Source organism: Diadema setosum, chromosome 17, assembly GCF_964275005.1.
Source record: "Diadema setosum chromosome 17, eeDiaSeto1, whole genome shotgun sequence".
Lineage (NCBI taxonomy): Eukaryota > Metazoa > Echinodermata > Echinoidea > Diadematoida > Diadematidae > Diadema > Diadema setosum.
The window spans coordinates 20,492,761-20,520,159 of NC_092701.1; the positions used below are offsets into that span (position 1 = coordinate 20,492,761).

Here is a 27,399-nt window from a genome sequence, read left to right on the forward strand (position 1 = left end):
GGGAGGCCCCCCCCCCCCCCCCCCCCCCCCCCCCCCCCGGCTCTATGATCTACCTAAATAGCCCGGCCTAGTTAGGGTTAAGAAAGGTTTGCATCTTCAAACATGACGTGATAACAAAGTAGTAGCCATTTAGTTTGCCACGCTGTGGACAGCATTTCATCCTTCCTCATCTTCATCATCATCTTCATCCTCATCCTCCAGCACTTTAGCAGCGATGTTGTGGAGGTCCTCCAGTACAGCATGAAGAGGTTCTGAGGAGACAGAAAAGTGGAACATAATTATGCTTTTATTTGGCTGCCGACATGTGGTTGGACATTACGGATTTTCTTTGGTCAGTCATGCAAAAGTGAGTGTTCATCTGATGAGGTTCAGCAAGATTTGGATACTTTTGGTTACAGTCAAGTGAAATGATGCTGGGAAGGAGGCAAAAGAGGTTTTATAACCAAGTTGGCAATGTCCATATCAAGAAATTTAGCTCTGGAAAGGCCCCCACAAAGCCTCTCAAATGGAATGTGGAATCACTGTGAGGAACATTGGATAAAGTAATTACTGACGCAATGGTCAATTACATGACTGTTACAAAATTTCTACACATCAGAACTAAGAACATAAATAACTTATATTCACTGTCCCCTGATTCATAAGGGTTCCACAGACGCAGTTGAGTTTGATCCCAAATAAATAAGGGCAAGAAGAGAATCAAGTTCGCTGGAAGTATCTGCATGTAATTTGTTTAACAAAACAAAAGCAAACAACAACAACATAAATGTGCATATATACAAAAGATTTAAAAAAAAAACACTTCCCAGGCATGGGAAGTGTCGTGAATACTTAAAATTTTTGTTTTATTCTCCTTATGGCTGCTTTGCATGTAAATGAGTAGACAATCACACACTACATAGTAACCCTTTGCTTTTTGCTGGATCAATCTCTCACCCCTTCCTCCTTTCTGTGTAGATGTAAAATGACATTGCTTTCTGCCACCTGTTGCTGCCTCCCGTGGTTGAGCTGCGTTCTCTGCATTATCAGACTCGGCAGAAGCACTCTCTGAATTTCCAAGATGTGATGATTTACCAGTCTCCCTTGCCCTGTAGTTCCCAAGCAAACCTTCCTGTCTGAGTGTTGCCTGGAGAAAACATAAACAACAAACAGACAAATGAATGAATACAATGTGGGGCACAATGTTGATATAAATTTTGAGAGATAAAATGAAAGTAAAAACTGCCATAAAAGCAAAGATGGCTTAACTCCATGTTCGCACGTCCCACTCAGTCGATGGCGTGCCAACTTCGCATATTCCGCTCAAGCGCACTAATCCGCTTAAACTGATCGATAAGTCACCTAATCAGAATAACGTGGCACACAGGAGGTTTCCACCATGGCAAACAAAGAGTTAAAGAGCATGACTGCATTTTTATCACAATCCATTTTTTTACTGCAGGGATCGTAAACCTTCATATGTGACCGGCGACAACGGTTTCAGGCAAAAGTCGGGAATTTTGAAAATTCATTTTTTCACTGAATCACATTGCCCATTTCCTAAGCTTTGCATTGATATAAAACACTTGTATTCTTCGGCACCATAAGTGGGCATAGAAAGAGAAATAAAATGCACTTTTTAAGTTGTTAGCCTGACAAAATTGCGAGAAAACAGGCTTTGAAGATTCACCTCTTTCTCAAGCAATGTCCGAGCGGCGATGCGAGGGGAGAATCACCCATCCGTACGATGGTGCCAATCGATGTTAAGCTCCGCCTCTAGCAACCACATCGCCTTTTGATTGGCTCACTGAGAGAGTCAAATTTCCCGGGCACCTTCCTCGGAGCTCAGCGTACGGAGCCGAAAAACAATGCGTTTCAAAACAAAGTCTTTCAAGATGGCGAATACGATAATTGCACGTATGGTGTACATGTACATGAACATTGTGTATGGTGCACGCATTACGCAATGGCATCCACACGCCATGACCGTGTGCATGTAACAGGAGCGGTGGCGAATCTACACATTTACAAATCGCGTTTTCATTGTGGTCTTTATCATTTGCGACCTTTTTGAAGGCAAAAAAAAAATAATGCTAGTGCTAGCAAGGGTCACGCTTCCTGTTTGTTTTACTTTTACAAGACAAGCATATGTTGCTTGTTCGGTGGTGCTGATTAAATTAAAACAAACAAACAAACACGACTCGTTTAGTTTGGTGCCATCTTTTGACGGGTAGTATTTGAATATAATTGGTCACATGTCACCGCGCCTTTCCTCTCATCTACCTTCCATTGAGTCAGTCTGCTGTCATAATTTTTACTACTTGTACAAGTACACAAATTTGAGAATATTTAGATTTCTTTTCACACGATTATGTCATGCTACGTGATTTTTGTTTCACTTCCGTTGTCGAATATTGCGGTAGAATAGTGTGGATAGAAAGCCAAACGAAGAGCGCGCACTACAGAGCGAGCGTATTATAAACCACTATAGCAAGAACAATGGAGCAGGTAATCGTGCACGCGTGGACAAAGCATTCACAAAACGCTGCAACTGGTGTCTCCGAAAGCTGAATTATGTAAATGTATGCGACGCACCAGCCAATCGCATGCGAGACCCTGCGCCGTAGCAACGCTGGGGATATTGGCGCGGCGTTCGAAAGAAGCTCGAAACTGACGAGTGCGATCCAACATAGGGTGCTTAAAATTCCATTTTCGATAGGAACAACTTAGTCTTATGCTATGAAATTTAGTGTAGATGAAGAAAACATATCAAAGATTCGATTTCTGCAAAAACCCTAAATCGACAAAAATAATGCTCAAATTCTTTGTACCCCGCCTAGGAGGAAATTGGCTCTTGCGACTTTTGCCTGAAACCGTTGTCGCGGGTCACATATGGACATGCCATTCCCCAGGAGCTGTTCTCCATGGTTTGCTACCAACATATACCTGCAGGATAAATGGCAGAGTATTGCACATTATGGAAAATTCCACATCAGTCAGTCCTTAGTATGAGTTTTCAAAAAATATGAAGCAGAATATAAAGTGCCTTGTGACATGAAGTGATGTTACGACAGAGAGGAATTTGAATACAAAATGGGAATAGTTCTATTGAAAGTGGACAGAATATGAGAGTCAAATGAATTCAAGATATGACAAGTCTTTGACAAACATTGCCATTATTTGCCGAACGTCAAATATGCAAATTAGATGAAGTGATGTCATCATCTTACAAAACTTTTACAAGCTTATACACAAACTGGATAAAAGCATCATGTTTTGCTTCATAATTCACCAACTTTTGCCCTTGCCCCTTTAAAAATTTTCATCATGTAGCTCGATTACTATTAACCCTATCATTTGTTGTAATCAATAGAAGTTATTGCAAAAGATTAAGGCATGATTTGTTCATCAAATGACTCTGCTAACAGTACCCATACTACAGATACAGTGGACTCCCGTTATAACAAAGTCCTCGGGACCGGCAGTTTTCTTTCGTTATGTCGGAATTTTGTTATAACCGAATGAATAAACAATGGAAATACATAGAGTGGATGACATTGCAGCCCAAATATTTACTTTGTTATAACCGGAATTTCGTTATAATCGTGTTTGTTATAACGGGAGTGCACTGTACTTACCATCAAAAGGTTCCTGTCTGCCTCAACCTCACTCAGGTTGGTTTGCAGTTTTAAAGTCTCTCGGGTTAGATACTCCTCCTGCGAGGCAAGGGCCTCCTTGGAGCGTTCCCTCTCCCGAGCTGACTGTCTTTCCAGTTGCCGTAGTGACACAACTACCACAGAGAGCGGGGGGGGGGGGGGGGGGGGGGGGGGGGGGGCAAGGTACAAATCGGCTGTCAAAATAATCATGGTTCCATATCTTTGAGGCAGATGCCAATGAATCATAAAAGATGAGAATAACTGCAAATACTCCTGATGTCTTGAGCAACAACTCAAGATCCCACTAACAAATATGTCATGCTACAAAACACTTCAAAGTCAGTAAACGATCTTGATGTACGCTGTGCCTCTACCTTAACTTGCGAAGGAACATTTCCAATATCTATATGCCAGACTGTTGCATCTAACCTTCATAAATGAATAAGGTAGACAAATCTTTGACCCTTTTCTCTGTAAGATGTCTGGTCAATCAGTGATTTCATCTGACCTACATTACTGTAAGAGTTTCTTTGCCAATCTCCCATCTTCATATCTGCAGAGACTCAAACTCTCTGGCCCTAGATGTGGCCGCACAGGACAGTCAAGCTTTGGGCTCATGATATGTGTTAAGTGCAAATAACATTGTGGCCACATTCACACCATCAAAATCTCCCATTTTTCTAGGGGTCTAGGTGGGAATCTCCACTTGCAGAGATGCTTCAGTGTAGAGTCTCTGTATCCAACTGCTACTCAACTCATTCAAAATGTACACATCTGCCCAAAGTACTTGGTCATGTACGACCAAGAAATCTTCTTCCTATTGTGCTTTATAATTTTGCATTTTATCATGGTTAAAGATTGCTCACAGTCCCACATACATGGAAACAAGTGGTATATCATTACACTGATAGATTCAATACCTCAAAAGTTTCACAGCATGACCAGCTGTACTAACCTGCTTTGGCATGTTCTCTCCTAGCATCATTGAGCCTCTGTTCCATCTCAGCCAACCTCTCGGTGTGTTGATTCTCAAGGATCTTGCACTTTTCATCTGCAGCTACGTGTAGGTTTGTAAAAGGAAACAGCTCTATCAAAACACTATATCGTGGTACCTGTTTCTTTAAAAGTCCCACATTGGAAGGCAAAACCTTAACCCGTTGAGGACGGTTTGATTTTGTTACAATTAACACGCATTTCCCATAGACACCTGCCCGAGTATACTCGGGACTCGTCCTCAACGGTTAAGAAGGTGGTACATGTATTTTTTGACCTACTTGTACGATGTATCACCATCTTATCATCATACAAGCATCTCATCCTCAAGTGTTGATAATCAGCTGTTTGCTGATGAAAAAGGTATGCAAAAACAACAACAACAACCCCAAAACATGCATACACAAACTTAAGTATTGCCTGCACTGTCATCATCTAATCAGAAAAATACCACGGGAGAATTCTTTGGACAAATATCTGGCATCATAAAAATGAGATCATAACAGGTAGGCCTATGGAGTGAATCATTTGTGCATCTGTCTAGTGTGGGTCTCTCCTGCACATACTGTATTAAAACTTACTATTATTGGTTGATGCAAACAATGAACTGCTTAAAGTTTGCATTCACTGAAGTCATTGTACAAAAGGTATGTCAATATTTCCTGCTTCCTATTTAACCATTTAATACCAATAATAAGAACAGAGATGCATGAGTGTGATGTTTCAAGGCATGTATTCAATTGTGTTTGCTATGTTTCATGTATATCTGTATCACCTAAACACTTAAAAAATAACATCCTTATGATTGACACAACATTTAAGATAATCTGAACATCAACAGATTTTTTACAACAAGCAAGCATATTACATACATACAGTTCGACCTTGATTATCCGGCCACGTCGAGATCGGCACTCAGCCAGATAAGCTAATTGGCTGGATATGGGAGACACAATGTTAATGTATATAGCTGCCGTCCAGGCTGCCGTCCAAGTGCACTGGCAGCTAGGTAGGTAGAGTACCCCACTAACAGTGGTGTAATCTATGCTAGCCTGCGCAAAATTGTAGTCCCTTCTTCACAAAAATAAAGTATATCTTTATGTGAAAATCATACATGTTTTACCTCATTAGATATTGAGAAACTTACCATGCACATCTTATGAAATTAGTGAAATAGATCCATGAAAAGATGTTAAAGTCACTGTTTTTTCTGAATTTTCGGATGAAAAAAAAAAGTCCTTCACTGCGTGAATATGTTCAGATAATAGAGATTTCCGGATGAAAGGACGACGGATAATCAAGGTCGAACTGTACTAAAACAGATATTTCATGTTACAGATGACAGCCAGAACATTAATATGAGCATCACGTACAGAAAAGTAAAGACTAAATCATCAATTCAAGACCTACTGAAAGTATGTGACTTACCACCTTCTGCCACAAGCTGTGTTCTGGCCAGATCTGTCCTAACAGTGACAAGCTCCTCCCTAGCCTCTGTGAGACTTTGACTCTTTGCCTGAAGCTCTTCTTCAAGGGTCTCTACACTCTGCACAGATGAAAGAACACGAAAAGTTACATCAAAGGCAGCATGACACTGTCCACAGTAGCGCTATTACTACTGACATGTTTGCTTACATTTGTGACCCGCTACAACTAAAGGATCTGAAAGTTGGGGAGGTCAATTTTCTGAAAATGACATGACATTATTCCCTTACTCTTCTGCTTTAATTGCATACGTAACACAACTCATAAAAGTACTCTGAGTCTATCTGAAGTGCTAAATCAAAATCTTAGGACATGGTTCTGCTCTGTTTAAACTTTGGAAATCGTGGTCCAGAAAAATACTAATTTCTTCCATTTCCTTTGATCATTTACCTAAATTTTGGCAGATGATAGACGAAACATTACACCACAAAATTACATCAAAAATAGAAAGTTAATGATTTTGATCGATTTTGATGACCTAACTTCAAACTCGGTTTTCTCGGCTCATGACTTTCAGACCCTTTTGACATGGCGGGTCACATTTGTATTTGCAGTGCATGGAAGGCTTTAATAGCTACAGGAGTATGCTGTCTTGAACACATTATTTTGACACCAGTGTGTGTGTGTGTGTGTGTGTATGAATCTGACATGTTGGTACCATGTATATGATTCTTACTATGTACATTCACATTTTCACATCAATTCAGTGTGAAGTGTTAACATGCATAGGCCTCCTACTGCTGCAGCATCATGTCTTGATGTTTTATGATTTTGATTTACACTTCTTTTTGAACACTGGGAAAGAGAAAGATGCGGGGGAAACTAGAAATGTCGCTACAGCGACTGGTTATACCCCCGCCAAACAACATTTCATAAGCTTTGGTCAAAACAACATTTCATAAGCTTTGGTCAAAAAACTGAGGAAGTAGTTAAATCCGCAAGATCTTTCCTTGATCTTCTGCCATTAACCCTATTCTAACTGGGCTATTTGAGACCAAGTTTTTACTGAGGGGGGGTCAATTTGACCCCCCCTTCAGATCTCGGCCGTCGATCGCGCGATCGCCGCAAAACTTTGCCTGAAGATAGAGCTGGATGTCAACTACAAGATTACATCGTCATACAATAGAAAAATATTGCCTTTCTATTTTTAATAAATTAATTATGCAAATTTGTGCATGAAATCATATTTTCACCTATAACTCCATTAAAAAGACTGGAGGATTGCTAAATTTTTGTGTCAGAATTCCTCAAGACACATCAAACAATTTTTGTGTAAAAAAATAGCTCAATTGATATTAATTTCTTTTGTTTTTTATTGTTTTGTTAATTTCTTATGTATTTTATTGTTTTTTCAACCTTTTGTTTTCCATTGTTTTTTTGCCAAAACTTGTTGCAGGCACTTTTTCAGGCTTATCTACACTAGAATTGATTAATTTCAATGGTTAAAAGTTGAAATAATCTAATTTATATCAATTTAACCAAAAAACACAATTTGCATTGGATTTGCACACGATATCATGAATTTGAGCTGTTTTTTGGTTGACATGCATATGCAAAACATTACGTAACTTCAAAACGGTGTACCCGGACGTCGCAAATTTGGTCTCAAAATATGCGGGAGACTTCAATGAAAAAAGTCGTGAAACGACGTGGCAAAAGCTTTGCGTGTTGCAAAATCGTGGCGCGAAACGTCGAGGGGGGGGTCAATTTGACCCCCCCCCCAGTTAGAATAGGGTTAATATGCCGTTACCATGGCAACGTACTTTCGGGTACTGTCGAAAAATGCGTCTTGCACATCTACAACCAAAGGCACACATCTGTGCCAAGTTTCATGGAAATTGGGCAAAAACTGAGGAAGTAGTTTGCAACACAAAATTTTCCATCATTTTGGCTCATAATATGTGAGCTGTTACCATGGCAACATACTTTTTGTCACTGTCAAGAAATGTGTCATGCTGACCTATATCCTAAGACAAACATTCAATATGAATTCCATGAGAATTGGAAGAACACTGATGAAGCAGTTTTGCCATGAAGCATTTTGCCCTATATTTTACCAATAACATGCCGTTACCATGGCAACGCACTTTTTGCCACTGCGGAAATATGTGTCTTGCACATTAAAATATTCAGATGAACATCTGTACCTAATTTCATAAAAATTGATCAAAAACTGTGGGAGGAGTTCGCAGCGCAAGATTTGTACCCATTTTTGCCCATAATATGCCGTTACCATGGCAACGTACTTTTGGGTACTGTCAAAAAATACGTCTTGCACATCTACAACCCAAGGCACACATCTGTGCCAAGTTTTATGGGAATCGGTTGAAAACTGAGGAAGTAGTTCGCGACGCAAGATTTGCAACGGACCGACCGCCCGACCGACCGCCCGACCGACCGCCCAACCGCCCAACCGCCCGACCGTCCGCTGATTCCTATATACCCCCTTCAAACTTCGTTTGGCGGGGGTATAATAATTCTATGGTTTCAAATCTTAATGGAATACCACTGGGAAGTAATAACAGTCAAAAGGAGTTTAAATCTGATTGTGCAAAACCGATTGTGTGATCAAAACATCATATTCTTTGGATCATACAATGTATGTATTCCTTAATCTGGAGTTACAAAGATATATGTGACATTGCTCTGGCAAGTCTGGGACAATCTATAAAAATGATGACTGCGCTTGATGGTATTTCATCACAATTCATTTTTGAGATATCTTTACAATTCTTCTCTCTTTTTCCTGGAGACGGACGCAAACTTTAAGGGTTTCTGGAGCGTAAAGTCAAACAGAGAATATAAAACAGTATTTGTAGTTATCACGCACAGAAAAAGACAGATTAGCTGGTCATGCATTGTAGGACCAATGCCTGACAAAAAGGAAATATTTGCAATTAATCTACCTGGGTGATAAATAATTTGCACTCACTGAAGATTTCTTCTCCAGCTCCAGTTGTAGCTTTCCCACTTTTTCCTCACTTTCTCTGATGGCTTGTGACACTGGGATCAATGAAACAAAAATACACAAAAGGTATACAAAGCCTACAGCCATACTGAACCAACATTGAAAAGGATGGAATGAAATACCGTACACTGTATCATTATCTGCCGACATGCTGATGATTTTACAATTTCACTGCTTTAAAAATTAGTAGAAAGTTGGTGTACATTGCAGTAAGCTGTACGTATGGAGATGAACAAATTCTTCTAAGTCCCACTCTACCCTCACAATTCATGATCAATACACTATGACCTATGACTATGTACTCTGCACTCATAATTCATAGCAGCTTGGAGACATTATTAAATTCAACATCACATTTTACATAGAGGGTAGATAACATTTCAATTAATGGGTGAAATTAGACTTGTTTCAACGAAAAGTGAAGAAAAGTCATAAACAAACTGCATCCGCTGAATTTCTAGTCACTTTACCTAAATTCTTAGTCAACTTACTTTCCTGCCTAAGGTCATGCAGTCTTTGCTCAACAAGGGTTGAATCCTCCTTGAGTCTTGAGGCAAGACTATCCCGTTCCCTCTTCAAGCGTTGAATTTCTGTACTGACCTCTGGTTGCACAGCTCTGGGTATCAGGCATAATGGCATTGAAACGTTGAACAAGAGCAGTAAAAATAAACTATAATTGATTGTCGTTACAGTACTAATTTTTTCTGGTTATGGAAAATGTGCGCAGAAAATGTTAAACGTGATTTTCATAATGGATTAAAAAGCTTATGAAATTAAGAATGTGAGCTTTCTCCAGGAAATCCTTCAGAAATGCAGGAAATGTATCAACAATGGTTTTATGAAACAAACAGACACATAATCAATGAAAGAATAAACCTGAAGTACCTCCTTCTAGATTATACATATCCAAGAAATCTTGGTCTACAGAAAAGTGATCCCATTACACTTGAAATGATCATAGAGATATATGTACAATGTAGTTTAAACACGACCTACCAAACAAAAAAGGAAATACAGTTCTTCCCCCTCTAATAATGAATAAAAAAGAAATTTCCCCTTGATCAAACCAATTTCATCACTCAACATTTCAACAATAAAAAAAAAAAATTTTGAAGCTCAAGAACTGTATAAATAATACTATAGACCTTTCAACTGCACAAGCCCTAGATGTACTTCAATATCACAAACTACATTTAAAAACACTGAAATGAAAACATCCACTTTTACTTTAATTTCGAGGTACATTGTATTTGACGATGATGCTAATGGTTGATTATAAAACTGTAAAATATGATATTTTTGTGACATAAAATTTTCGCGTATTGGAGCTGATGGCCTTTTTCGCGGCATGAAATTTTCACAAGAACTTTCACGTGCAATTTGATTTCCCGAATCTTGGCTCTCGTGAAATTAAAATGCACGCGAACATTCCTCGTTTTACAGTAATGCATTCCTCACCTATCTGACACACACCCTTCTGTTTGGGTGGATGACTCCATGTTTCCGTCTCCCTTGGAGGAGCCCTGCCCAAGTCTCAGCATTGCATCTCTCCTGACCAAGAGGTCTGTTTGGTGGAAAGTGGTAGAAATATTCTAAACTTCACTTGAGCTCCCCTCACCTCCCATTCTTAAGGCGCTCATGCAGAAATGTCGGCAGTGGAAGGACAAACATGACGTAATCTTCATATTTAGGACTGTCTTGACAACCAGTGTTCTAAACACAGACTTGAAAAGTTTCATTGATTGGGAAAATATACAGCGCAACAAAATTAACAAAGCAAAATATAAAGGTTGGTTGAAGCTTTTAGTTTGTTGTAATAGACCAATGCTCTGTATTTGTACATCAGATAGATTATCATCACCACAAAATTACATAGTTACATGAAGCATTGCTTGATAAGGGAAATAAATTTTATCATGAGAACACACGATGGTTCTTGCTGTCTCTCATGTTACCTCCTGGAAAGCATAGCACATGAGCCATGAATTCTGAAATCACATCAATGTGTGAACAGTACTGAGCCCATAGACACATCAGTAACTTGCTACTCTATGACAATGGATTTCAGTTGATTATAACATATCTTTCAACATTTTGAAATCATGGTTCTTTGTACCTTTGAGAAGCTCCATCCTACTGGTGGCAAATGTCAGTCGCTGCTCATACGATGACATCCTATCAGCTGCCTGCTGTTGGTGTATTTCCAGCCCCCGAGAGACCTTGTGACACCTTGAATAAAAAGGTTCAAATGGACTGCTACTGGTACAATCACTGTAAAACCAGGAATTTTTGTGTGCGTGGAACTTTTACAAATTTCATACGGAGCCAAGATTCGTAAAAGGAAAATGTACACAAAGGTTTGTTTGTTTGTTTGTTTTTTTACTCAATGCACTGAATGCCAATCGCAAAAGTTTCATGCCATGAAAAAAGGATGTTGGCTTCAATTTGCCAAACTCTGATGCCACTAATGATTCTGGTTTTACGGTAACATCCCCAAATTCTGTCCACAAGTGATAGTCAAGTCAATATACAGCTCTTTCCCCTCAAATCTAACCCTAAATATACTACAACAAGGTTAACTACGATTAACCTTTGAAGACTAGTCTTGAGTACACTCTCAGGCAGATGTTTTTTATGAGAAATGCATGCTATGGCAGAATCAGCTTGTCCTCAACAATAAAAGTTTATTGTTTAGACCTTAAAAAGTATCAAGTTTGTGCAAATAAAATGAAGAGTTATTTCTATTTTTTTTTCAAATGTTCAAAAATTAATTCCATCAGCTGTCTGTATCTAATATATCAATAGAAAAAGAGCATATGCAATTATTCCTACTGTCAAGACAGCTTTGAAATGGTGTGATTTTAACCTCTTCTGTCACTGGAGCTGAGGGAAACAAGGCAAAAAAATATTTGGTTCTACAAGACTGAGGTACCACAAGCACAACACCATTATCAAATTCTGTCCAATGTATGGAAAAAAAAAATAAACAAGACAAAACAACTGCCTCCTTCCAGCCCACTCTGCCTCTATGGTATAGATATGTGAACCAGCTGTTTTTGTTTGTTTATTTGTTTGTTTGTTTGTTTTCACAAACCTTGCAGTAGAGTCCCTGAGCCTGCACAGACATCTTTCACTCTCCTGAAGTTTGCTATCCAGCATACTGGCAACCTCTTGGACGGAGACTAGCTCCTGCTCAACACACTGTGTGCACACAAATCAGATGGAGAAGGAAAAACACAAAACTACAAAATAACCACACGTCATAGTATGATTATGATCACCATTGTAAATATGAATGGAAATCAATATAGCCTACAAATTTAAAATCCACGCGTTTATCACTTTCAAGTCGTAGTGTTTCTACATGTCCAAACAATTTAAATTCTTCAGAAAAAGGACACATTCCATCAACTTGTTTACTGACCTGTGTTAAGGGCAGTATTATTCCCCCTGCTTTCTGAAAGAGTTAAAGGGTGTGTATAGTTCTGGTCGAGGTGTAGATTTAGCTTTTAATATTTTACGAGATATTCAGAAACCACTCTATGAGATGTCGAAGAGCATGCAGTTCTAATGGGTATCAAAAGTTTATTCTATGAAAATCGGTTTTGAAATGGCTGAGATATCCCAAAACAAGGTGAAACAAAGAGATCCTAATAAAGTTGTGGCATGTCGCCTTTTATTATTATCACTTTTTTGGATATCTCAGCCATTTGAAAACCAATTTTCATCAAATAAACGTTGAATCCTTCTTAAAATTACATGCTCTTTCATATTTCATAAGAGGCTTTTTATTATCTCACTTAGGAATGTTCAAAACATGAATTCCTACCTCAGCCAGTACTGTACGGTCCCTTTAAGTCAAGTGCTCTCTAGTTAGGCTAGAAAAATGAATATAATTATGATGAATTTGCTTATATTTTCTTTAAATTGTTGTCCATAATGATGTCATGAGGTGTAGAAGTCTCCTTTCCAGCAATGACAGCACCAAAACTCTAAAAATTCATAACTTTTGAATCAAGCGTTCGATCTTTCTCATTGTTTTACTGATGTGTTCTACCTACTATTATAGTGATGCTTTCACTGAATCTGCATTTGTATTTGGGCTTCTGTTTCCTTTAATGTTACATCTCAAAAAAGGTATTTACCTTCACATTCTTCTTTTCTAATTCCAGCTGGGCCTCCTTGTCTGACAGTGTGTGCTCCAGCAGACGGACTCTGTTTAGCGCCCCCTCCAGTTGACCCTCCACTGCAGACAGCTGTGATATAACAATGCAACATTAATCTTCAGTCCTCCTTCACCATCACCTTCTGACCACCTACAGTGCAGAGCTGACCGATAAATCTATACTCACTGTGGAAATACTACCCCTTGTAGTACTGAAATAATATTCTGGAATTTCTCTGTTGCCATTCCAGTCTCGCCTATATGCTTAGTATTAAATCAAAGTACATGTACAACAACAACAACAAAATCTCAATGAAACATACAAACATCACTTCTCTACAGTTTATATTCAAATCAAAACACAACAATTAAGAATGCGCTGCAAATTTTTTAAGTGCCATTTAACAGAGAACCAAGGAAAATCAGACAATCTGATCAAAAGTTATGATATTTTAAAATTTTAGTGCCATCATCACTGGATGAGATAACAATATACATGTTTTGCATTTCTTTTCTGCATGAAAGTTATTAAACATGGAGTGGAATTTCCCAAGTTTGTGCCACTCACCTTTTCTTGATGTGCAACCTTGTCTCTTTGTGCGACAATCTCCAAAGACTTCCTCTGAACTAGAAGAGCAAAGACCTTCTCCCTCCATCTAAAATTCAGCAGATGCCATTTAGCAATCGGGATAGTGTACAGAAATGGAAACAAAGATAGTGAAAATTATATCTTTAGCTCTTTATGTGCCATGCTCACATGTCTGACTCAGTTCACAGCGTGCCAACTTCGCATATTCCGCTCACACGCACAAACCCACCAAAACCAATCGATAAATCACCAAATGACACAATACAGTAAAAGCGATTCTCCCAATTCCATTCCTGTCCCATGTAGGCTGCATTTTATGAGATGATTGACTATCAAGAGACATTCCCTACTGGATGATTTGCGATTAAATTCTATGGTTTGTTACTATTTTGTGTGCAACGGTCATGCCTTTACAATAATGTAGCTTACTAGTCATTAAAAAGAAATATAATCATAGACTTGCCATACAATGTACATAAAGGCAAAGCTTGGCAATTTCTCTACAATTTTGTACATTGCATATGTCCAGCGTAACAGAAATCTGAAAAAAAAATTACATAGATTTGAAAAAAAACAACAAATCTTTTCCCAGGTCATAAGTACATTGCTGTCTCAGAATAACGTGGCACAGAGGGGGTTTACACCATGGCACATACGTAAAGAGTTAAACAGACAACAATGAATCTTTCTTTAATGCACTGAAATGTGGGAAGCAAGGTAAAACAAAATGGTCTTTCACACCTACTTCAGAAATGAGCTTTGTCTACAATACTATTGAAAGGGCTTTAGATACAACATGGATGTTTGTTTTATGTATGTATATATATCTGCCTCTAATATTACAAAAAAAAGGGGGGGGGACATTGTCAAAAACAGCATCACCTCATAAAAATGTGTGCATATCATATCTACGTAGTCACCCTTAGTGAACACATATAATTTGTCTGAAGATGCTATTTACTAACTGTCGCATAAAATGAAATAGCATGTGTAAAATTCAATTTGAACTACATGAAAATTTCTGGTGTTTTCCTCCTTTTTCAACAATTCTGATTATCTCTTCCAGCTGTCATGACAGTAAAAAACAATATATACACACACACATATATATATATATATAGATATATAGATATATACATATATACTTTTTTAAAGTAAATTTTAGACTGCAAGCATGATCTGAATGTTATATGTATACATGAAATCATTATTCATGCAAGATTCATCACCCTGGATGCATGACAAGCATCTTAAAAAAAAAAGATTACATGGGATTGGTACATGGAACAGACGCTATGTTTCATAAAATGCACAATGTGAATGTTGTGATTGAGACATAACACAAAGGTTGCAATATAAGTCAATCTATCTCAAAACCTGCCACTTCATACTTGGAACAGGCTACTACAAAACCTGCAAAGAGTGGTGATTGGCACATCAATATATCTAAAGCAGGTGCAACATCACAACAGCTTGCCATGTTTTTGCACCAGACACCGGGTGATATTTGGTACAGCGTGCAAAGCAGGTACATTTTATCTCGCAGAAGCAACATATCTAAAACGTATGCTCTTCAACAAGTACCTTGTCAGGAGCAAGGATCCCGGCTTCTCTTTCTGAGCATCATCAACGTCTCTGGACTGCAGATATCAAAAACATAGGGGAGGAAAGCATCGCAATCCATTATTAGCATTACAAATTTCCTACTCTGTCATTACTTGCTAGCAGAGCTAACCATTTAGCTCCAATCAAGAATCGAAAGATGATTGTTTTTTTTCATTTTTTTTTTCTGTCAAATTGATAAAGCATGCCACACTTAAAAGCACATAGACCTGATGGTTTAGTCAAATGCGTATGCTGGCAGACGGTGCAAGTTTCCTAGAGACATCCATGCTATCGACTTCTCTTTAGCACTTACGCTTAGACCCATCTCCACTCCGGGTCTATGCATCTTTAAATTCTACCCACAAATACACTAACCCAGACCCTAATCCTAATCTTCACATCAAACTTAACCTAACACATATCACAATCTTAACCCTAACCCTAACCCTAACCCCAAGTCCTTGGAGAAAATAAGACCACAGCAATTGCCACAGGAGCAAATTTTGTGTCACCACCTACACACCCTTTTCAGTGATTTTTCCCCCACAGAGGGATAAAAAAACCCCAACAAATCAGACCTTTATCTATTACAAAAGATTTTACACAACTGGAATCCCTGACTTCAAACACAGATCTGTTTCTTGTACTCCAAGTGAAACATCTTGCTCCTAGAAATGATTGCTGATCATGTGTATTTAAAGATGACGAACTGAGATACTAATGATTCAGCAGGGAGCTTACCTTACTCATTTCAGCCTCCTGTATGGACAGGATCTCATTGAGTGCTGCTAGTCTCACATTCAGCATGTCAACTGTTTTCTTGCTGTTTTCATTCTCTTGCCGCAGCACCTGTATTACAGAGAAAAGATCATTATTTGAATTTAATGATAAATGGAGAAAACAAGGTGTCCAGTCAAGTCTCACCATAGCATTGCCATCACATCAGCACAGCACTTTGTAGATTTACTTGAAACAATTGCCAACTACATATTTTTTGATACTGTAAAAGTGGATATTTTCGTGTGACTAATTTTTCGCGCTGGGCCGGGTAAGAAGAGTTCCGCGTGTTTTTAATTCCGCAGAATCCAGACATCAACTACTGGGCTATATGGCAGCAAAACTATTCGCTGCTTTTATTTTCGCACAAGTTTTGGGTTGTGCGAAATGCGCGAAAATTTCAACAGCTCAAAAATCTCCACTTTTACAGTATTGTCAGACTACCTACAATCTTTATAAAGAGTTATGACTCACTGTCTAAAATTGTGTTAGCATTTCAGATTCTCATATAATGCCACAGTTGTCTTGAATTTAGGCTAGATGTAAAGTCGTTTCACTACATCACATTCACAACAATTCTATGTGTGATTAAATGTAATGCTAATGTATCTACTGCTATGTACATTAATTCACATTTCAAATGAAATGGTAATAACATATTAAAAATATATTTCCATTCCAAAAGAAAAATGACATACAGTTAAACTCGCCTAAGTCGACATCGCATATGTCGAATAATCGCGTAAGTCGATGATTTTAAAAAGTCCCGATTTTTCCCCATTGACTTACGTGTATTAATTCACTCACAAGTCGAATTTTGTAAGTCGAATACTCGCCTATGTCGATGAAATTCCAAGAACGCTTTCACGGAAAAACCATTGAATTCACTGTGCCTAAGTCGAATAAGATTTTATTGTGTAATAAATCACTGTCATTATTCATTATTCATTACTCATTATTATTTTGTTTGTCAGATGAGTTTGAGGTGACAAAAAAAAATGATCTAAAGTATCAAAATTCAAAGCGATCGCATGAACTCGTTGAACTCTCTTCTTGTTCGGAGGTCCGCTGGTACAGCCCTGTCAGCTGCCGCGCTATGTACGTACAGCGACTGGGCTGTGTATTGCTCCACTCGCAGTAAGACGTTCGTACAGTACATATGCGTTCATTTACATGTACAGTATTGAGCTTGCAGCTTGCTTGACACTTCATGGTACACACATTACCATCAAAGTCAGATGCACTGTTGTCTTTCCAGTAGTTGATGATTTTGCGAGGAGCCCAGATTCACGAAATTAAAATGCACGTCAAAGTTCTTACCTACACTACATGCATTGAATGCCTGTGGCAAGTCGCGAAAATTTCATTCCGCGAATATTTCTGGTTTTACAGTATACCAGAGTGGCTCCATAATTATTCTTAAATGTTGAATTAGGTAATAAGTACACATGCAATGCACATCATAAAAGGCATCATTACAGCCATCTCTGAAGATTCCGACCTGTCACTACACAGGGGCAGATCCAGGAATTCCATAAAGAGGGGGCGCCTCTGCAAAATTAAAGGGGGGTGCATGCTCCCCCCCCCCCCCCATTTTTCCTTTGCATTTTTGTTTTGTTTGGTTTTGTTTTAACAAAATACAAAGGGGGCACACCCGGTGCACTCCCCCCTGGATCCGCCACTGCTACACTATCACCTGTAGCTTCCTGTCATAGGCCTTCTTCTCAACCTCCCACTGGGCTGCTGTCTTGCTGCTCGGCAGTGCATCTCCTATGTAGGCTTTCAGCTGTGCCACTTGCCCAGTCAAGCTCACAACAGCTTTCTCCTTCTCCCTAGCCAGAGAAAAGGAGAAGAGAAACCAACAGCCTTTTTTTATAAGAAATCACAAACTTTTCACTTGCTAACCTATACTTAATATATGCTGTCATATCACAAAAAAAAACTGTCAACCCGTTGAGGACGGGCTGACTTTGCTATAGCACGCATTTCCCATAGACCCCTGCCCGAGTATACTCAGGACTTGTCCTCAACAGGTTAAAGATGTCCTTGCATGTGTGAAACAAATTTCTCACACTGCCATCAGCAGAGCAGCAAATGAACTGTAATGCTGTTTTCTGTTTAGCATATGCTCCCTCCTGATTCTTGGTTTAAAAAAAAAGACCATTGCAGCTCTTCAATAATTGCTATTTTCACAAATGTGATTTCAATCTCAGAATTCATATACAATGTATATGCAGAAAACAAACTATGGAAAAAGAAAACAAAAAACATAATCCCTATGCAACAATGACACAAGTAAGAACAATCAATACTACCCCAAATTTTGCTAAGCATTTTTGATCTCTAAAGCATTGCAAAATTCCTGTGAAAGCATTTCAGCTATGCAATCAAAGATAAAACATACGATAAGAACACATACTGGCAGACTTATCACAGAAGTCATAGAGTTCTGAAGTTTAACCCGTTGAGGACGAGTCCCGAGTATACTCGGGCCAGTGTCTCTGGGAAATGCGTGTTGTAGCAAATTCAGTCCGTCCTCAACGGGTTAATTTTTGCATCATGATTTTAAAAGGTTTCTCTTCTTTTTCATCTATTTTTATTACTTCATTTATTTATCTTTATTTATTTATTTTTTATTTATTTATTTATTTTTTTTTTACCTGAGATTGGTTTCCAGTTGCTGTGTTTTTTCTTCATTGGACTGTTTCTCCCTTGAGAGCTGGCCTGATAATTCTGCTATTCTTCTGTCAGACTCTTCTCTAATGCGCTGAAAATCACCTGCTGATCTCAGTGCATCCTCAGACAGCCTGGCAATATCTCCTCGGTGAGATTCCATCATATCTTTGCTCTTGAAAAAACAAAACAAAACAAAAATGGTTATATCCTACTTATAGGGATGACAACATTGCAAACAGCATTACTGTGACTAATGTGCAGGCTGAAAAGGTGTATTTTGGGTTAAAAAACAATATTTTTCATGAAACCTGAAGTATTTTTGGCCAAAAAAATGCAAAAAAGTAACATTTGGCATCTCTGTACTTACTCACTACCCTAAGATTTACTGCAACAATTAACCCATCGAGGGCAAGTCCCGAGTGTACTGTTAAAACACGATATTTTCGTGGCATGGAATTTTCTCCAATTGGAGGCGACAGCCTTTTTGGCGGCATTACATTTTCCCGAATTGCCTCTAACATTCAATGCATATTGTGTAGACAAGAACATTTGCATGCATTTTAATCTCGCGAATCTTGGCTCTTGCAAAAGTCATGAAATTATAAAGGACGCGAACATTCCTAGTTTTACAGTACTCGGACAAGGGTCTATGGGAAATGCGTGTTGTAGCAAAAATCAGTCCGTCCTCAACAAGTTCAGATGTCTTATCAAAAACTGGATTATCAAGAATTTTCAAGCAGTACTTTTACATATTACTATGTGATTCAGTGAATGCAACAATATTAGTAGAACACATCAGAGAAGGTTGAGGAAAATCAGTCAATCAATTCTTTTCTTCTACTGTTTCTACATGCCATGATTCCACTTGATCATCTTTGGGGTAAATTCCCCTTTAAGTTTTCACATTTACAATCTTGAATCTCTTTCATAATAGGTCATTTTGGAATACATTGTACAGTGTAAATACCTCTGCATTGGTTCTATTTCATGAATTCTTGACTTAATCTTTCATCTGTTTTAACCTGTTGAGGACGGCCTGATTTTGCTACAACACATATTTCCTGTAGACACTTGCCCGGGTATACTCGGGACTCGTTGGGTTAATCTTTTATTTGAATTGATTTAATCTATGTCAGCATTACAGTGAGAGTGAGAAGGACATGTTCTGCTACATTATAATCCCACAGCGCAAAGTCACAGACCTTCCTATTGTATTCATCTTCAGCCTTCTTCAGTGCCTTCTTCAGATGGAGAACATCTTGCTCTAGCTCTGCCCTGACCTCGCTGCTCCGCCCCCTGGTCCTGGCCAGCTCAGCTGCGTGGTGGGCCTCCTGGGTTCTCAATTCCGTCTTGAGGCGGGCCAGATCTGCCGCCTGGCGACTGACCACCGCCTCCGTCTGCCTCTGGAGCTCCAAGAGGTGGATGGGGTCGGGGCCAGGGAGGGGTTGTGGGTGTGGGTGGGGGTGTGACAGGGGGTGGGGCTGGGGGTGTGGAGTGCCATGATGGCAAGGTATTGGAGCTTGGACCGCAGAGTGAGGCTGAGTGGGCTGGTCGTAGGCTGGGTGTGTTTGGCTGCCCTGTGATGGTACCAAACGAACAGTGACAGGAGCCTGGTCTTCGCTTTGGACTTCTCTTTCTTGTGCCTATGAAATGAACACAATGGACAGAAGCTACAGATTTAGAAATTAAGAGTGAACACTATACACACATTAAACTTGCGTCACAGGGAGAATGAAAGTATGAAAGTATGAAGAATTTAGTTCCAAAGTCTGAGTGAAGAATCCCAGTGGTCTTTTTCCATATTTTGCACTATAGTCTTATTAAGCACAATAATAATCAAAACGTACATTGTAGAGCCTAATAATTAGGCCTATAGTGATCTTTCAACTGCTATGAAGCACACTTTGAATTGTGTGGAACTTACACTTTAAACAAATGTGTCTTTATTATCTTTCTATGTTTTTAATGAATCATGTTCCTGGTCAAATCAATTTGTTGATATATGAATATCACATGACACATTCCACAGAAATCTCAAGTAGGACACATTGCCTTGTTTCAACAAGTTTCTTGCTACACTCTAATTTCATTATATTGTATACATCCCATTTATATTTCAACAGGGACTTCCATAAAATGCTGAACCAAAAATTTTTACATTACAAATTGCAAATTTATATGACTGTCTGCATTTTGCTGGCAAATGTTACTCACATGCTGCTTTGACGGTGGAGAACGTGCTTGTGTTCTGGGAGAAAAAAAAATGTGCACACATGCAATAAAAGAATTGTGTGATTAAGTTGATTCTCTATCATATCAAAACTGATTACTCCTACACACCTGATGCAAACCACATTTCACTCACTAAGATTAAAGGGACTGTACAGTACTGGTTGAGGTGAGGATTCATGTTTTGAACATTCCTAAGTGAGATAATGAAAAGCCTCAATGAAATATGAAAGAGCATGTAATTTTAAGAAGGATTCAACGTTTATTTGATGAAAATTGGTTTTCAAATGGCTGAGATATCCAAAAAAGTGCTAATAATAAAAGACAACATGCCACAACTTTATTAGGATCTCTTGGTTTCACCTTGTTTTTGGATATCTCAGCCATTTCAAAACCGATTTTCACCAAATAAACTTTTGATACCCCTTAGAACTGCATGCTGTTTGACATCTCATAGAGTGGTTTCTGAATATCTCGCAAAACATTAAAAGCTAAATCCTCACCTCGACCAGAACTGTACACACCCTTTAATGAATATCGCACACAGGGATTGACTAAAATTAACATAACAAATCTGAATCCTTAAGTGCCTGATAAACAATTGAGTATCTGAATATAGGAACGACCCAAGTCCACGGAAGACCATTTCGAGTAAACTTAAAAAAACTTCATATCTTTTTTATTTGTCCAATAATATTCTGATGGGAAGGCAACATTGTATACAAATTAGAACATATATTATTATGACAATTAACATTTACATTAATTGCGGAGAGTCCATTTTGTGTGATGGACTTGGGTCGTTCTTTGAATTATATGGACTTGGGTCGTTCTTTGAATCATGTACATGATATTCTGCTATAGAGATGAGAGAAGGACGAGAGAGGGCGCTATAATATGAATGTAAGAATGACCCACGTCCTTCATTCTTACATTCATATAAGATTTAACTCATTCATTTCAGGCACTTCCGGGGGTAATTAGGATTTATCATTTATACACAAGATGAGTCCATGCATAAGCTACAATTTCCCATGTCAAACTATATTTGGCCAAAAATTGGACTTGGGTTGTTCTTATATTCAGATCTTCAATTTCCACGACCAATGCTGAGTTAATGCAAAACAGACACACAATATTGAAATTTACAAAAAAAGGTAATCACATGTGTGTTGATAATTGAAAGACTTACATGTAGATTGCCTTTGGTTCTGCGTGTACACTGAATTGTAATGATAATGTTTAATAATGATAATGATAATGAACATCCCTACGACATTGTATGTAACAATTGTGAGCATGCACCTCTATTCACCCGTTTCTCCCGCAATTCTCTGACAGCCTTCTATGCCTACAAACAAGATTCTTCTTGCAGGTCAACAGAGAACAGATGGGTTGGTAATCCATCTGTGTGGAAGCATGTATGTATGTAAGGATGTATCCCTTTCCATAGTCAACTACAGTCAACATAAAGTGGTTCAATTATCTTCCCAAAAATGTTAGAAATTTGACAGAATTTGATGGCTGACACCAAGTGCAATTGTTGTGTACACATTTAGAAAGTAACCAATTGCCTTTGAATAAAACAGAACGAAAAACAATGAGGAAGAAACCATGCATAACAGTTAAAGCTGAAAGGGCAAAAATGGTCATGAACACTGGGACTAAGGGAGTATGGCAAAGGGAAAGAGAAAATCAGATGAGTAGAAGAACACTAACTTTAAGGATTCATTTTCTTTGGTTAGCTGCTCGATCTTCTCTTTTGCTGTCGCCAGTTCTGAGGAGGCATCTGGAACAGTAAACCCTGGTTTTGCAGACACAGTCAGGGTGGATGGTTTCAGCAATCTGTATGGTTTGCCTGCGGGCCGATAAGGGGGTAAAAACTGATAGAAATTACAATAAATACAGTTGGTGGTAGAATACATATCCCAACCAGATGCCGAGAGAAGTATTGCTAGTTACGTATAAACCTTTACAATATTAGCAATGGCCTTGTGTGTCGTGATCACCTAACACTAGTAACACTAGTTAAACTTTACATAGACAACGCGACAATTATACAGGTGATCCGCCACAACAAAAGGATCTGAAAGTCGCTGATGGCTGAGCCGAAAAAAAAAAATGAGTTTGAAGTCAGATCATCAAAATCAGTCAAAACAATTGGATTTCAGTTTTTAGCATAATTATGTAATGTAATGTATCGTCTATCATCTTCCGAAATTTTGAAGATACAGCAAATGATCAAAGAAAAGGCGAAAAATTTGTGTTTTTCTGAGCAATAATTTTCTGACTTTCAACAGAACAGAAACATGTCCGAAGATTTGGATTTAGAGCCACAGATAGACTCTGCCCCTAGCAACGAGGGAGTGACCTTATTGGTCAGTGCTAGGCATTGTGGTTATTGATTGTTTGTGCATAGACCGCCAGCACTAAGCTTGAATGAATATCGGGGAGGTTGCTGGGAGCATACCTTCCAGTTCTGTTGTCAACAGGTGAAAACTGTCTTGCCTCCCCTTGATCACGATTGCATCAGAACGAAAACTTTGAAGGCGGTTCTCTCGAAACGCTGATTTCCTAAACCACTCGCCATGCTCTAATAAAATCATTGATATCCCTGCAACCGAGTACTTTATGAGTCGTGCTATAGCTACACGAAGTTAAAGTGAAAGAGTAAGGCAGTAATGTCATGTCTTTTTCAGAAAATCGACCTCCCCCAACTTTCGGATCCTATTGCGGTAGCGGGTCTGAAAAAGTGACCTGTATGAGGTCACCTGGTCATGCTTTACAAAACCCTCCATACATCCAAGTCCCAGTTAACGTTGCACCTTCTCACATGAACAATAGACCGTTCTATCACACACACACACACACACACACACACACACACACACACACACAGTACAAATTGGTAATGAATTTTCAACTAACTGGATTCACTTACATGTAAACTAGGTTAGGGAAGGTCTATCGTAGATCTAATTTCTAGTTCTAAACGTTGCACTTAGACGCTACTTAAATTTTACAGCATGTTTTTTGTTGCAACTTGCAAGTTTGCATGGTGTCTCCGCTTTAAATGTCTTTGACAGAAAGATCGGTCTGTATCTCGGGTCCTTGGGAATATGTTCCACGGAGACTGCGTCTGGCTTCACGGATCCCCTCAGTGTCTCCGGAGGAGAGTGATAACGTCAAAAAAATAAAAGACTCCACCGGACAGACGGATCTTTCCGTCTAACGTTAGTCTTTGCTCTGCTCTGGTCTGGTCAGGCTACCCTACATGGTCGTAAGCCCACACGTAGCTAGTAGTACTAGTACATGCTGTGGACTACGTCAGTGCAGATGTAGATCTAGACTATGTAAATTTAGCTAGTGCACGAATAAATGACTCTGTCTGCATGGTCTGTGCAGGTTTAGTTTGATACAGTGACCGTCCGACTCAGTGTACGATTATGAATATTGAGAATATACGTGTGTGAAGTACATATGCATGTGTACAGTTAAAAAGGGCGACTTCTGAATAATAATACAGGCCTGCCCTTAACTGCGACCAGCCGCTCCCAGTACAAATTAACTGTGTACAGGAGCCTGCCCTACGAACAGATGAATGCATATTGAACATTAGCATTACAGTAAACAGGTAGGCCTAAATACGTTAACTTGCCAAACGGGTATTGACACGTGTGGGACTAGGCTAATCTTAATGTACTCGCGCGGTCATTGTCACTTCCACCAATATTATTGTTGAAGGAATGTCCGACTCCTCGCGAGCAGTGTTGGTCATTCTGGTATCAATTAAGACAGCGGCAGTAGCATTTCTCCAAAATTGACACAATTACATCACAATCCGCAGTTAACTTACCATTTCTCTCCTTCAAAGGTTTCATGAAGTCCGCCGGACTTTTCAAGGATGCCGCCATGATCGTGTTGATATCTTTTTAGTCTCATTACAGCCGTTTCTTATTCTTTTAACATTTTATTATCAATGCCTTTGTTATTATTATTTCTTTACACTCATTGTATTATTTTATTATTATCAGTATTGTGGTAATGATGATAATTATTAGTCATCTTAAAATCATCATGATTATAACCATTGCTATCACTATTGTCGTGATTATTACCAATACAGTGTGTCATAATTATTTCAACATTATCATCATTTATAAGCACTAAATAGGTCTATCATTAAAAAAAAAAAAAAAAAAAAAAAAAAAAAAAAAAAAACATCATGATCGTCATCAGGTCATCATCATTAGTTGCCATTGACTTTATCGGGGTTTTTCTGTGATTGTCGATTCTACACCATGTTTTGTTTTGTTTTGTTTTTTTGTTTTTGGGTTTTTTTTTTTTGTTTTTTTTTTTTTGTTTTTGTTTTTGTTTTTTTTTTTTTTTTTTCAGTAGACCTACTTAAAGAAGAATTCCGGACAACCAATCAAAAGTATTTTTATAAAGAAAACGCAAAATTAACAAGCACATGATAGTGAAAAATTGTTCTATCAAAATCGAATAAAATTATTAAATAGTGAAGTTTCAGGTTCTTTTTTTTTCTCAAGAAAACAGTTCTTGAACATGTCATTTAAGCAAATATTGACTTAGTGATGTCATCGCCGTTCAACTTGCCATAGGCCTAATTGTTTGTACATAAAATCTTGAAATGTTCAAGTCATTTTTTTTTTTCAAATATGATTAGGTTACAGTCTGTCGAATCCAATTGGATCTATTATGACTGATCATTATTTTGAAATCATTCAGCCAGGAATAACACAACATCTTACACCTTTATGGCATATTTTTCCCCTTTTTTAAATTCATTTTCTGTGTACAAGATCAATGGGAAACTGTTAGGCGATGATATCACAAACTCACTCATTCGCATATTCATATGAGTTGTTCGAAAACTGTTTTGCAAAGATAGGTGAATCTTTAAAATTTCATGACTTCTTTACTTTTAATCCAATTTTAACAAAATTTTCGCTGTTGGTGCATTATTGTAGGCCCTAACATCAACCTCAGACTAACTTGTAAATGGCGTGGAATTCCCTTTTAAAACTTAAAGACTCTACAATGGCTTCTTCATGACGACGAGGATTAAATAATTGTGCCGGATTTTTTTTTTCTTTCATTCGAACAGATGAACACTGTAAAAGTTATAACGTTATTGGATACAACGGAAACACAAAGCTTGGAATTACAAAATTATTATGGTATTGTTTATATTCTTATCATAATACCCATTTGTCTTTGGTTTTCAATAAGATAAATATGAAGATAATTTGAAAGAGTCGTATCGCCAGTGTGTTCATAAGCAGTTATTTCTCATCTTCTCAAGCGCAAGTTTGAATGCAGAAAGGTTTTAGTTAATACATTCCATACATTGTCATCTAAGATTGAATAATAAAGATTGTATAAGTATAAGTGAAAACTTTAACACTTGTATCATCAGACACACACACACACACACACACACACACACACACACACAAATCCAGCGGTGTTTTTGTTGAAACAAGGAGGGAAGAGCAACTCATATAGGGTGTAGATCACGTGATAAGGTTACGTTTGTTGGTACATTATGGGATGTGTTGGCATTAGCTATTCAGTCGTTCGTGTCTTCACGCATTGTCAGTCACTGACCATTTTTGAGACAAGGTCCATAGGACCTTCCAACAAATACACTCGATTTATTTTGTGTGTGTTTTTTTTTGTGTGTGTTTTGCACTCTTGAGACCTTATAAAGAACGCCGACCATTCATGCAAGATCTACGTGTTATGTTCTTGCTTTTTTTTATTCATGTTGTTTGTGCTGCTCCTGTTATCATTCTCTAATCTTTCTCTTCTCGCTTTTTGAGACAAGGTCCTTAGGACCTTCCAACAAATACACTCGATTTATTTTTTGTGTGTGTGTGTTTTGTTTTGTTTTTTGTTTTTTTTTTTTGCACTCTTGAGACCTTATAGAACGCCGACCATTCATGCAAGATCTACGTGTTATGTTCTAGCTTTTTTTTTTTATTCATGTCGTTTGTGCTGCTCCTGTTATCATTCTCTAATCTTTCTCTTCTCGCTCCGAGCGTATTAGAGAATTAAGAATTTTCTATACCCCGGAGTATTTTTATCTCTTTTTTATGTTTTAGTCAGTTGTTATACCAGTGCAGCTCCTCATCTTAATCGTTACACTCGATTTTAATACTGGGACCTATACTCAACAAGCTTGCTATGGCAGCTTTCAAGTAGGTTCCAACATCTTTCCTTAGCATTTATTCTCATATTCCAACTTTCGTCG

The 27,399-nt window shown here is 38.3% G+C and overlaps 1 protein-coding gene across 1 annotated transcript; it reads right to left on the reverse strand.

Annotated features, from left to right (window-relative positions):
• Positions 1-41: 41 nt before the first annotated feature.
• On the reverse strand, positions 42-25,037 carry LOC140240791 (coiled-coil alpha-helical rod protein 1-like). Its single transcript, XM_072320566.1, has 20 exons — positions 24,979-25,037; positions 22,842-22,980; positions 21,108-21,141; positions 20,096-20,536; positions 18,878-19,065; positions 17,914-18,049; positions 16,182-16,289; positions 15,420-15,475; positions 13,815-13,902; positions 13,227-13,337; positions 12,176-12,282; positions 11,198-11,310; positions 10,540-10,645; positions 9,573-9,697; positions 9,046-9,116; positions 6,057-6,174; positions 4,591-4,692; positions 3,618-3,769; positions 937-1,126; positions 42-251 (listed from the first exon to the last, which is right to left on the reverse strand). The coding sequence occupies exons 1-20, from the start codon at positions 25,034-25,036 to the stop codon at positions 157-159; spliced, it is 2,538 nt and encodes an 845-aa protein (XP_072176667.1). The 5' UTR covers position 25,037; the 3' UTR covers positions 42-156.
• Positions 25,038-27,399: the final 2,362 nt, after the last annotated feature.

Coding starts and splice junctions, on each gene's coding strand:
- LOC140240791 (XM_072320566.1), bottom strand. CDS start 25,036: ATGGCGGCATCCTTGAAAAGTCCGGCGGACTTCATGAAACCTTTGAAG. Junction 21,142..22,841: donor AAAGAAAATGAATCCTTAAA/GTTAGTGTTCTT, acceptor TTTTTCTCCCAG/AACACAAGCACGTTCTCCAC. Junction 19,066..20,095: donor AAGATGAATACAATAGGAAG/GTCTGTGACTTT, acceptor TGTTTTTTCAAG/AGCAAAGATATGATGGAATC.